The sequence below is a fragment of the Hermetia illucens genome, chromosome 4, assembly GCF_905115235.1.
Source record: "Hermetia illucens chromosome 4, iHerIll2.2.curated.20191125, whole genome shotgun sequence".
NCBI lineage: Eukaryota > Metazoa > Arthropoda > Insecta > Diptera > Stratiomyidae > Hermetia > Hermetia illucens.
The window spans coordinates 69039229-69052668 of NC_051852.1; the positions used below are offsets into that span (position 1 = coordinate 69039229).

The window sequence follows — 13440 nt, forward strand, 5'->3', positions numbered from 1 at the left end:
CATCAATACCATAACGAAATGAGTTCTTTTGAATGGGGTCCCAAAGAATTATTTTGCTTTCGTTTTTTAGTCATCTGTGTATGCATATCAATTACTCCAAACAGACATGTGTATATGTAGGTATATAGTATATGCGTGCTAATGCAGTTTACGGGTTGTGTCTAATTCAGATATATTTGTACATTAAACCAGTCGTATCTAATATACATAATATGATATATGTGTAAATATGTATAGCTTTGTGCACGAAGTAAATCGGAAATATGGATACGATCAATTTATATAGGTGCATATAGATGTACAGTATTCGGAAATAGGCAGTTTGTTTGTTTAGGGTGAGGATAATATCTATGGCTGTAATATGTATGTATAGCTTGCAGTTTGGAAGAGAATGAATGAATGAATTATGAAGGAATATATAAACGAAGTTGACTGTATAGTACAAAATAATAAACACGACTTTAATCAGGGAAACAAAAATAAAATGTTTTCGCATATATATTATAAAAGCAACAAAAAGTATAAACTGTAAACAGCAATTAATTAATTGAATACATATAACGTCTATAAATTTAAATAAATATTGGTTATTTGTATTCTAAGTCTGCGCACCGTTCTTTATTCGAAGATTGCTCAATTACTTTATTAAACAGGTCGGGAAACCGGAAGCTGGGCGCTTCAGGTATGAAAGGTTTTGTTTGCTTCTTCTGTGAGTGTAGAACTATTCCATTTGTACGTAGCCCTTTATGTATTTGCATTTAGCATGTCTAACTACCCACTTCAATGTGATATTGATATTTAGTTGTAGTAAATTTACAGGGGAGAGTCAACTTTGAGCTAATGTAACTTTGTTAGTAATAGTATAATTTTGACCAAACTTGGGGGTAATATGCTTCATATTATATTTTATAATACTACCACACTGGTAATATACTATCATTAACTTAATTTGAATAGATATTGATATTGAGAGTATTTTGAGGCCTGGGCACCATATAGGGACAGCTTCATGATTTCTTAAGATTTTTCTGAGAATAGGTCCGTTAAAGAAATCAGCACTTTGCACCCCTCCTACTCCCCGCCTTTCTAACAAATCTCAAAACTAAGACCGGCTTCGAAAAGTACTAATTAAGACCTTTCATTTGATATCCCACATGACTATATTTGGTGAAAAAACTTGTACACCCCCCTTTTATATGTATGGGGGCTACCCCTAAATCTCAACGTAGAAGGATATCACTCACTACATGTCTGGGGGTCCATAGGTCCCGCCTTCTCACCAAATTTCGTGTCAATCGGTATAGCCGTTTCTGAGAAAAGTGCTTGTGGCAGGCAAACAGACAGATAGACAGACAGACAGATATTGAAACGATATTAAAAATCGTTCCCTCTTCGCATTTGTATGAGAACATTCTTTTCAATAGAAACTAAAGCGGAAGCCGTTCTTAGGATTGATGGTTTAGTGTTTAAAATGGCTGAACTGTTGTTGATAGTTTCCCCAGTTACTCATGGAGAAACATGGTGAGAAGCATCGCCCTGTTTACATCGCATATCCAGATCTAGGGAAAGCGTTTGACCGTGTGCCACATGAACTAATCTCGTAGACTCTACGACAGGATTTAGTGCCAGAAGAACTCATGCGCTGGGTCCAATTACTCTGCCGCGATCAGAAAAGTAAAGTCTGGCGAGTGTATCAACACCGCTTCGTGTCTCTGTTGGTGTTCATCGAGGAAGCACCCTCCCACCACTCTTATGTGTTCTTATTATGAACACCGTGACACGGGATATCCAACGTCCAGCATCCTATACACTGCTTTAGGCAAATGATCTTTTCCTAGCGTCTAATTGCAAAAATGATCTCAAGCAACTTGTCCAAAGATAGAATGATCGTCTCATGCAACACGGTCTCAGAATGAATCCCCATGAAACAGGTACAATTACTGTCAACGGCAATGACCTCCCCAGAATTGAGCAATTTAAATATTTCGGGTCAACGCTATCAGCCAGTGTAGAGCTGCGTTATGAAATTGCTTTACGCATTAACGCAACCTGGATGAAGCATCGTTGCACAATTGGTATTCTTTGTGATTAATGAACGCCTCAAATCTAAAATTTAACGCAATGTTGTCCATCCAGTCGCTCTCTATGGTTCTGAGTGTTGGCCAACTAGAAAAGACAATGAACGGCGTCTCGCGGTAATGGAGACGAAGATGTTGTGGTAGATTAGTAGCGCGACACGTTTTGATCCCATCAGAAATGAGGACATCCGCGAACGATATGGGATTGCCCCGATCATGGAAAAACTGCGAGAGAGGCGTCTTCGATCAGGCATTTGATAAAATAAAATGCCAAAACCGGCCCGCACGAGCCAACCCCGCTTGTAAACAGGACAGAAGCTGAAGAAAATGAAAAAGAACTAACAGATATTGCCCCCCGTTTATTTAACATCAACTCTATTCGCTGAGATCCAAACATTCTAGCTTGATTAATACATGAGATTTTTTTCGCGGAAAATTACTTAAATCACTAAATCAGTGGCGTTGCGTGAGCTGGGAATGAATCGAAGCAAAACCAATAAAATGTACATATAAATAAATATTAATATATGTATATTTACATGGTCAAAGGGTACTATAGGTCCCAGGGCGAAACGTGGATTGGTACCCATGATGGAGCGTAAAACCTGGGAAATGCCTGCTGAACCAACACTAACAGCTCTACTACCAAACCCTATCTCCACCTCCACGTGGTGACCGCTGGGAGCTCTTTCTTAACTAAAAGCTGCAGACGGAGAAGGATGAAGGCGAGTCTCCCGCGCCTAAAAACGATATAAATTCTACCAACTGGTCCTTCAGGTTGGGGGTTGGGTAGGGCTGACAACCCTACACGGAAAACAACTTGTTACGAAGCCAGAACAGGAGCCTAGGACTGGACGGATTATACAACGACGAACCAGGCAACGACAACGGAATAACGATTTGCGCATTTTCTCATGGAACGTGCGCTCCCTGTACAGACATGAAGCTGATAAGCAGCTAGCCGATACCCAGTGCCAATATAGGGCTGATGTAACAGCGTTACAGGAGATGCGTTAGACAGGGACCGGTTTGCTGGAGAAGAGCAGCTACACCATAATTTTTGTGGCTATCCAGTAAACAATGTGCTCGGAGTAGGTTTCTTAGTCAGCCAAAAAATGAAACCTGCTGTTATCGGCTTTGAAAACATAAGCGAACGGCTATGAACTCTGCGCTTGCGAGGCAAGTTTAGAAATACAAGCCTCATCAACGTTCACGCCCCTACAGAGGAGACTGCAGAGTCGGAGAAGGATACCTTCTACGAGGCAGTAGAACGAACCCTCGAAGCCTATCCCAGGTAGCCAGACAGCCAAGTAGTGAAGGAATGCCAAGTAGGGAAGGAGTCCGTATTGAGGCGACACGTTGGCTCCCATAGCTTACACGAAAATACAAATGATAACGGACTGCGGATTATTCAATTAGCAGGGTCACATGAAATGCTTGTTGGAAGTACCTGGTTTGCGCGGAAAGCGGTCCACAAACATATATGGGCCTCTCCAGGCGGGACCACTTTCAATCAAATTGACCACGTGTTGATCGAACGCCACCACCTCTCAGCCTTGATGAATGTCAGAACATATAGGGGGGCCAATATAGATTCGGATCACTATCTCGTTGGCATGGTGCTCCGAGCTCAAATAACAACACCAACTAGAATCCCCTCTGACAATCAGGTGAGAGTTAACACTGAAGCCATCCACAACACAGCCCTCCGCGACACCTATAAGAGGGAAATGGATGCCGCAATAACCGCAGTCAACAGAGGACCTGGAGATGAAGCATCAACAAATGATCTTCACAACCACCTGAAGAACGGTATCATGGATACGGCCACAAACATACTTGGCCCCAGCCGCAAAAGGAGTCGGAACGGCTGGTTTGACGATGAATGTAAGCTAGCAACGGAACGGAAGAATGCTGCATACCGAGTAATATTGCATTCTCAAGGAGCACGAGCACGCGCAGAGACTTATCACGAACTCCGTCGAGCGGAGAAGCGACTTCACAGACGGAAAAAGGAAGCCTGGGAGAACCAACAAGTCTGTGAACTAGAAAAGTACAGGGAGCAACCGCACCAGACGCGGAAGTTTTAATAACACATCAGCAGGATGAAGCCTTATACACCTCGATGCTCATCCTGCCGAGACAAAGAGGGAAATCTGATTTCCGACAGAATGGGCATATTGGAGCGATGGGTTGAGTACTTTGATGAGCTACTGAACAACCAGAACATCGGCGAGTTGGAGGTCCCGCCAACTGAAGACGACAGACAAATACTGCCACCACCAAGCTTAGGAGAAGCAGTCCGTGCAATTCATCGGCTGAAAAATCATAAGTCGCCTCGGGCGCCAGAAGCCGATGGAATTACAGCCGAATTGGTTAAATATGGAGGCGACCAGTTACACCAAGTGGTTCATCAACTTGTGCTCAAGGTATGGGACAGCGAACCAATACCTGACGATTGGCAACGAGGCATTATCTGTCTCATACATAAAAAGGGAGATGTCACACAGTGCAGAAATTATAGAGGTATCACATTGCTGAGTACCATCTATACGATATTCTCCGCCGTCTTGCTGAGCCGGCTAACCCCATACGCTCAGAATATCATTGGCCCATACCAAAGAGGCTTCACTCCAGACAAATCAGCAATAGATCAGATTTTGTCTCTGCGGCAACCGATAGAAAAACTGTGGACAACAGTTGCACCATCTGTTCATCGACTTTAAAGCCGCCTATGAGAGCATAGTCAAGGTAAAGCTGTACACGGCCATGAGCGAATTCGGTATTCCGACGAAATTAATAAAGCTGACTAGGCTGACCGTGGCCAATGTGCGAGGCCAGATAAAAGCAACAGGATCTCTCTCAAGACCATTCGACATCAACAACGGTCTACGACAAGGGGATGCCCTATCATGCGTCCTCTTTAACCTGGCTCTCGAGAAACTGCTCCGTGATGCTGAGGTAAATGCAAGAGGTACCTCCTCTTCAAGTCCCCCAACTACTGGCCTATGCTGACGATATTAACATCATGGGAAGAACCACCCGAGACATACAAACTGCCTTCATCCAGTTCGAGCAGGCGGTGCGAGATCTTGGGCTGCACATTAATGAAGACAAGACAAAATATATGGTGGCAACGTCAGCACAGAAAACCAACCAACAACATCAAACCGCACTGATCAAACAGGAAGAATAAGGATAGGAGAATACAACTTTGAGACCGTTGACAATTTCTCCTATCTAGGGTCGAAAATCACAACCGATAATAGCTACGATGATGAAATCCGCGCACGGTTGTTATCAGCCAACAGAGCCTATTTCAGCTTACAGAAACTGTTCCGCTCGAAACGTCTCACCATACGGTTAAAGCTCTTGCTATACAAGACAATGATCTTGCCAGTCCTCATGTATTCCACGGAGACTTGTGTTCTTAGCAAGAAAAATTACCAACTCTTGGCCGCGTTCGAGAGAAGAATCCCACGAAGAATTTTTGGCCCCCTACATGAGAATGGACGATTCCGTAGCCTACACAATGACGAAATCTATGAGCGATACCATGACCGTCCGGTTGTGGATAAAATCCGACTCAATGGGTTATGGTGGGCGGGTCACTTAATCCGTATGGATGAGAATGATCCCTCCCGAAAAGTCTATAAGGGCAATATCAATGGTAGAAAAAGAAAACGAGGCAGACCCTGCCTAAGATGGAGCGATGGTGTAGGCCAGGACGCCAGACAGCTTTTAGGGATATCGAATTGGTGGACCTCGGTGCAAAACCGCGATGTCTGGAGTTCCTTATTAAGGCAGGCCTAGACCGGATACCGGTTGTTGCGCCGTTGATGATGATGATATTTACATGTGAAAAATAAATAAACTCCTAAGTAAATAAAGAAACTTATTTTAATATGGTAATTGTTTTGTTTTAAAATTATTTGAAAGACAACAATCTAGCATGCAAAACGATGAAATATATATGTACTATAAAACAATGGGAATGTTCTCATGCCTTTTTAAGGTTTTGTGTGAAACAAAACCTTATTAGAATCGATTCGATGTCTGTCTGTCCGTCTGTCTGTCTGTCTGTCTGTCTGTCTGTCTGTCTGTCCGTCTGTCTGTCTGTCTGTCTGTCTGTCTGTCACAGCCGATTTATTCGGAAACGGCTGGACCAATCATCACGAAAATTGGTAAGAATATGTGATCTGCCGTTCCCTTTACATGTAGCGACTGACGCCATTTTGTGTTAAGTTTAAGGGGGGGCTCCCCATACATGTGAAAGGAGGGTGCAAAATTTTTTTTCACAGAATATAGCCACGTGGGGTATCAAATGAAAGGTCTCAATTAGTACTTTTCGAAACTGGTCCAATATTTGATATTGGGTGAAACATAGGGGAGTGAGGGCTCAAAATATGACCATCAAAAAGTGTAACAGGTCTCGTTCTCAGAACCTATCCAACCGAAAAATCTGAAAAAAATCGCAGTAGTGCATCTCTACGAAATCTAGGCCTCAAAATATATCCTGTTCCGATACCTGCACAAATAAAGTTAATAATAGTATATTTCCACATTTTGGAAATTTACCCGGCACCCCCCTTATGTTCATCCCAGAAGTACAAAATTTGGCACGCGTATAAAGAACAACATGGTGCATAATTTGGTGAAGTTTGAAGAAAATCAAACTATTAGTAACAAAGTTATAGGGGGTGAAACTTTACAATTTTTTGTGAATTTCGTGCACTCTACAACCTGCATGACGTCATCATCACATATCAATTCGTCAATACCACAACGAAGTAAGTTCGTATGAATTGGGTGGAAAAGAATTATTTTCTTTTAGTTTTTTAATCATTGGTATATGAATATCAATTATTCCAACGGGACATGTGTGTATGTAAGTATATAGTATATGCGTGCTAATGGACTTTGCGGGTAGTGCCTAATTCAGATAGATATAAGAAGTAAACCGGAAATATGGGTACGATCAATCTATGTACGTGCCTATATGTGTACAGTATTCGAAAATAGGCAGTTTGTGTTTCCTGTAATATGTACGTATGTCTCGTAGTTTTGTGGTTGTATACGGATAGAAAAATGTGCGTTGAAATTTCTTAGATAAGATGAACACAAAACCTTTATACCCGAAGCCCGAGCTTCCGGTATTCCGACTTGTTTAAGGTTTTGTGTGAAACAAAACCTTATTAGAATGGTGACGGTGTCTGTCTGTCCGTCTGTCCGTCTGTCTGTCTGTCTGTCTGTCTGTCTGTCTGTCTGTCTGTCTGTCTGTCTGTCACACCCGATTTATTCGGAAACGGCTAGACCGATTGTCACGAAAATTGGTGAGAGTATGTAATCTGGTGATCCCTTTACATGCAGTAAGTGGCGCCATCTTGCGTTAAGTTTAAGGGGGGGCTCTCCGTACATGTGAATGGAGGGTGCAAATTTTTTTTGCACAGAATGTAGCCAAGTAGGGTATCAAATGAAAGGTCTCAATTAGTACTTTTCGAAACTGGTTCAATATTTGATATTAGATGAAACATAGGGGAGTAAGGGTTGAAAATATGACCCACAAAAAGTGTAACAGGTCTCGTTCTCAGAACCTATCCAACCGAAAAATCTGGAAAAAATCACAGTGGTGCACCTCTACGAAATCTAGGCCTCAAAATATATCCGGTTCCGATATCTGCACAAATAAAGTTAATAATAGTATATTTCCACATTTTAGAAATTTACCCGGCACCCCCCCTTATGTTCATCCCAGAAATACAAAATTTGGCATGAGTGTAACGAAGAATATAATGCACAGTTTGGTCAAGTTTGAAGAAAATCCAACTATTATTAACAAAGTTATTGGGGGTGAAACTTTACAATTTTTTGTGAATTTCGTGCACTCTACAACCCGCATGACGTCATCATCACATATCAATTCGTCAATACCACAACGAAATGAATTCTTATGAATTGGGTCGCAGACAATTATTTTGTTTTAGTTTTTTAGTTATTTGTCAACCAGACATGTGTATCTGTAGGTATATAGTATATGCGTGCTAATGAACTTTGCGGCTAGTGCCTAATTCAGATAGATATAAGACGTAAATCGGAAATATGGGTACGATTAATTTAGATAAGTGCATATATGTGTACAGTAGGTAATAGGCAGTTTGTTTGTTTAGGGTGAGCGTGATATCTATGGCTCTAATATGTACGTATGTCTCGTAGTTTGGAAAAATATGAAGGATTATGTTGGATTTGTAGCTATATACGGACAGAGAAATGTGCGTCTCTTACATAAGATGAACACAAAACCTTTATACCCGAAGCGCGAGCTTCCGGTATTCCGACTTGTTTCATGTATTGAAAGGTGTTTATGAACATTATTTAAATCGTCAAATCTTCCTGTTCGCCACGCGCTATTTTCAGAAGTCTGTGAGTCAATCCACAACATTATGAAATTTATTAGCAAATCACCAATGCCAGACTTTTCCCGTTTTAATACCGGCATTTATCACTAATTTCTTCCTTACGAGTGAACAAACGCGATCCGAAAGATTTTGATAACAAATCATCAATCAAAGAAAAATGAATACATTCAGCTTGCATTGATTCCATAAAGACACCAGTGTCAAATAGAAAACTAGTCAACACTACTTTTAATATTTTCATTTCGATCTGAATCAAATTGGAAATAATAACTGGGCAAATGCTTCTAATAAGCACCGCCCCCTTGCGTTAGTCCCTTTGCTGCCCCACTCGATAGCCCACGCATTAAAGTCACCGGCTATCACCTTTGGTCCTCGTCCCTTTGCGTCGTGAATGAGATCTATGCTATATTGTATGGCTTGACGACCGCACGCCCATATCGCCGCTCCACCAGTCGAATCTGTGACCCATACACCACCGTAGAGATTTCTGTACAGTTCACGAATGATAGCACCCTCCATCGCGGATTCGTAAGTGGTCTGCGGAAGCAAATCTTGTGCGACCCTGCAATGATTAAGGTTTTTTTGTATTAACCTCATTTTGTCACTGCAGTTAACGCCTTCCTAAATTACGGGCATTTACCACTTCCGGCAATATGTCGGTTATCCCTTCCCTCGTTTCCTTCGCACAAAATCTGGGGGGATCTCTATTGCACTCCTTGGTAATATGTCCTTTCTCTCCACATGCAGTTGCATTGTGGCCGTTTGAGTACCACCATACGCTTTTCTTAGGCTCACGACAGATCCTTCGCTGAATTCCTCCAACTTGAATTGTTCGTTCAAGGCAGTGCTGAATCATCGAGATCCTTGCACCGGATATAGATCTCATGTTTTTGGGAACGAACTGCGACATTCTCCCCAAGTGGGTTTAAAACTTGGTTACGAAAGCCGACAGTTTTTCCCACGTTGGATTTTTTCAGCTGAAACATGAGATCCCCTTTCTGGGTCTTCCGGACATTTCCGCCTAGGTCTTTTAGGTCAAGGTCAGATTTCACCTTCTTCAGTATCTTCGCCTACGTTAGATGTCCTCTGCTGGAGATTACAATTGCCTCCGGGCGAATTCGCACCTTTGGTTTCTTGTTCACGACCTTAGTCCAACCACCGTTCTGATTTTCTCTCAGTTTCGCTTCGCTAGCGGACATGTGAATTGAGAGTGCCTAATTGTTTTTCACAGAATGTGGCCATGTGGGGTATCAAACGAAAGGGCTCAATTAATACTTTTCGAAACTTGTTCCATATTTGATATTGGGTGAAACATAGGGGAGTGAGGGCTCAAAAGATGATCCCCAAAAAGTGTAACAGGTCTCGTTCTCAGAACCTACCCAACAGAAAAATCTGAAAAAAATCACAGTGGATCTCTACGAAATCTAGACCTTAAAATACATCCGGTTCCGATATCTGCACAAATAAAGTTAATAATACTAATAATACTTTATACCCGAAGCGCGAGTATTCCGGTATTCCGACTTGTTGTCACTATACATGATAAACTCGGAATCTACTTGAACTATAATTTCGTGGGGACTGTACCTATCATGTTCCTCATGATTATAAACTAAGAAATTTCCCCGCACTGTGAGTTGGGGCTTAAGAATACACAAAGTCTTCCCTGTTTATCGTAATAGGCAACCGGCGAATATTGAAACTTTTTGCTACGGAAGCGTCAAAAATACCTCGGATACGGACTGACCGCACGGCTACGAACTTAGGCTATCGAAAACGGACTATGATTGATTTCCGGAATATACTCACAATCCTCCACAACAGTAGCAAAAGTCCTCAGAATATTCATTTTCTCCAACTCGATCGGGAATTCTAACGATATAAGCTGGACATTCTGAGCCTAAGCGAAAAAAGGTGGTGGGACTCTGGCCGGTACTCCTCTCCCTCTTCCAGCAACGTGTTTTTTTACTATAGAAAGTGTCTGCTACGTGAATCCGAGGTCGGCTTGTTTCTGGCGGCTAACGCAATTGATCAGCAGAAAATTTACAAATTGTCTTCTGGATGTGCGTAACTGTGATCATCAATCAATGTGCATTTCGGCGGAACTAATAGCTGTTATCGGAGTGATATATAATGGTGCATAATGTCAGGTGCTGCCAAGACGTAAAATCTCGGAGGATTTTGAGGTCCGAAACAGGGTCCGCCAGGGTTGAGTCTTCTTACCGATAGTAATTGTTCTTCCCTTCTTGAGCGATGACGTTCTTCATGCTGCCTTGCCCGGATGGCATGGGGGGATTCAATGGACCATGAAATTATTGTTCAAGCAATTCGACTACGCTGATGACATCTGTTTGGTTTCTCACCGGATCATAGGCACTGGCTAAATGAATCTGTATTTGGAAAGAGAGGCAAACAGAGTTGGACTGAAACAAGGTTCTCAGTTTGATTGGTCACCGCACTCTCCCCATCTACATGAATGAGCTGAGTATCGAAACGTGGATTAATTTGTATTTCTAGCGTGATTCCCGCTAGATTTTGAGGCACTGGAAATCGTTGCCACACTCCAGGCTACCAGGGACTATTTAATTGAGGGGACAATTTAAAGGTGAAGGTCACATCGAGAGCCGCTTAAGGATCTATCCTTGGCCCGGACCTTTGGAACACCTTATAGGATAGCCTTCTACGACTCGTATTGCCTGATGAATCGCATCTGGTCGGCCTGGTTACCATAGACACGGTTGAGCAAGTTCAGCGCATACTGGGAGCGCTGATGCAGCGAGTAAACAGATGGATGGCCGAACATAGATTCTTGCTAGCGATTATATTAAAGTTTTGCTACACTCTAAACCGTAAAAAAGGAGAGATGCCAGGGCAACTAAGGCTCCTAAACCACGGGGTTTTGATCCTATACTGAATAAGGCGGACTTGGGGTAATGGGTTGAACGGCCCTCGGTTAGAGCCATATACGCTCCACTGGGTGTTTTAGTCTGTCTGAGATAAGAACCCAGCACTTTGTGCATCAATCAATCAAAATATCTAAAATCTGGAATTGCAGTAATCTCAACCCCAAGATCAAATTGGAATTGTGGAATTGGAAATTGGAAAGTGGAATTCACATTCCCAAGATGGCCGCCAACGAGTAGTTCGTCCGAAGAACAGTGAAGAAGGAGCACAGGTGACTCAGGAAATCGTGAGGGAGCTGAAATGCATTCAGGTAACCACGAACAACGGCACTATACTAAACCAAGGGGTAAATGGTAATCTTATATGGGAATTTCCTAAATATTTAAATCAAAATTTGGTCGGGGAATATGTATGTTAAAAGTATGTTGTGCTGTTTCAATTTACAAAACCTCTAGTGGAGCCTGCCGGCTAATACAGTCCATCTTACAAAACTAATATAAAAAACTTCTATTTTCCAGACTAAAATTGCCTCGGTATCACAAGAGAATAAGATCACAATAACACTCATAGCGGTTGTAATTCTATTCATTATATGCCAGACACCAACAGCAGTTTATATCGTTATTAATACGTCGTTACCTCAAGATTTACCTGAAGAAACTAAAAACGTACATCGTGCCATGGGAAATATCTTCAATTTCTTGATTACAATAAACGCAGCTTCAAATTTTTTCCTTTATTGCGCTTTATCGGAAAAATATCGACAAACTGTGAAGGAATTGTTTACAGGACGGAAGCATATGCGGCAGGTGAGCAATCTTAATTGTAAATAAAATACCTCTTTGAAACGAAATTATCTCGCAAGAATATTTTTTACTTTGTTATCATATAATACTTTGCAATTCTAGGCTACATTGAAGTCAATCTACTTAAGTCGAACTGGAACAGTGAACGAATCCATGTATGGCAGTCACTCCGGCTCACAACGGTCCAAGCGTCAACCAATAGGAACCAATCGCTCCTCAATAACTGCCGATGCTGATATTATCGCTAAATTGGGTTACGAAGATAGCAGGCGGGTGTCTCGTCAGTCATCAACTCGTTCTGATAGATCAGTAGGTAGGCAATACCAAGGACGAAATTCATTTCATAACGAACCAATTCCGGAACATGGTGTATCAGAACCTTCAACTTCTGCCCTTGTTAGACAACACAGTGGCGACTCATTGGCACATGGAAATAACGAAGGGATTCCAGCGATTAATCGCCAATTAAGGTCAAGTGGAAGTACATCAAGCTTAACACGAAGTCAGTCACTGATCTTGGAGCCGAAAATACGACATTCGCCAGGTTGTAAGAAATACAATAACTTGTGATAAAATATGAAAGCTCATATAAATAGTTAAGTTAAAGATGTATAATAAAATAATTTGTTTTCTTCAGCATGTTATTGAAAATCTACCATTTGAAGAAGGTTGTTTGGAGTGCTCACAAACATGCCCCCATGATATCCTCTTGAGATGCAATTATTCCGATTTAGACCCAGTTTTCCCAAATTTTGTCTAGCTTTCTCAGATTTTGTGTATTATAAAGCAGAATCTTTTATAATTGTTACCCCTGTGTCCATGTGTAGTATCAAACGCAGAATCTCGATCAGTACTTTAGGTACATGGGCTTAGATTTGACATTTTTTGAAGGGCGACTTCGTAAAAAGGGTATCAATTTTCACAATTATCGATTTTATGATAGTCCCAAATCGTTCCGATGGTTAGAATTAAACATGTCGGAATACCGGAAGCTCGACACTTCAGGTATAAAGGTTTTGTGTTCATCTCGTAACAAACAGAGTAAATTCCAATTAATTATTGTCCTCAAGAGGAGGAGAAAGCAAAAAACTTATCATACGTTTAAAACTACTTAAAGTAGGGAAGTTAAAAGGACCAAGCTGTTTTCCATTATAATTTCGGCAAAGCCTGGGAATAGTTGAATGAAAGTAGACTTCGAGCTCTGCGAAGGGCACGTTGAAAATGTTTGCGCTACGT

At 41.7% G+C, this 13440-nt stretch overlaps 1 protein-coding gene across 4 annotated transcripts in view; it reads left to right on the forward strand.

Moving 5' to 3' along the window:
* LOC119655342 overlaps positions 1-12855 on the forward strand; it is a 600578-nt gene extending 587723 nt beyond the window's left edge. For all 4 annotated transcript variants that reach the window (XM_038061190.1, XM_038061188.1, XM_038061191.1 and 1 more), the window contains 2 exons: positions 11917-12207; positions 12307-12855. In XM_038061190.1, the coding sequence (XP_037917118.1) occupies positions 11917-12207; positions 12307-12774 (759 nt within the window). In that variant the 3' untranslated portion in view covers positions 12775-12855. The remainder of the gene's footprint in view (positions 1-11916; positions 12208-12306) is intronic.
* Positions 12856-13440: the final 585 nt, after the last annotated feature.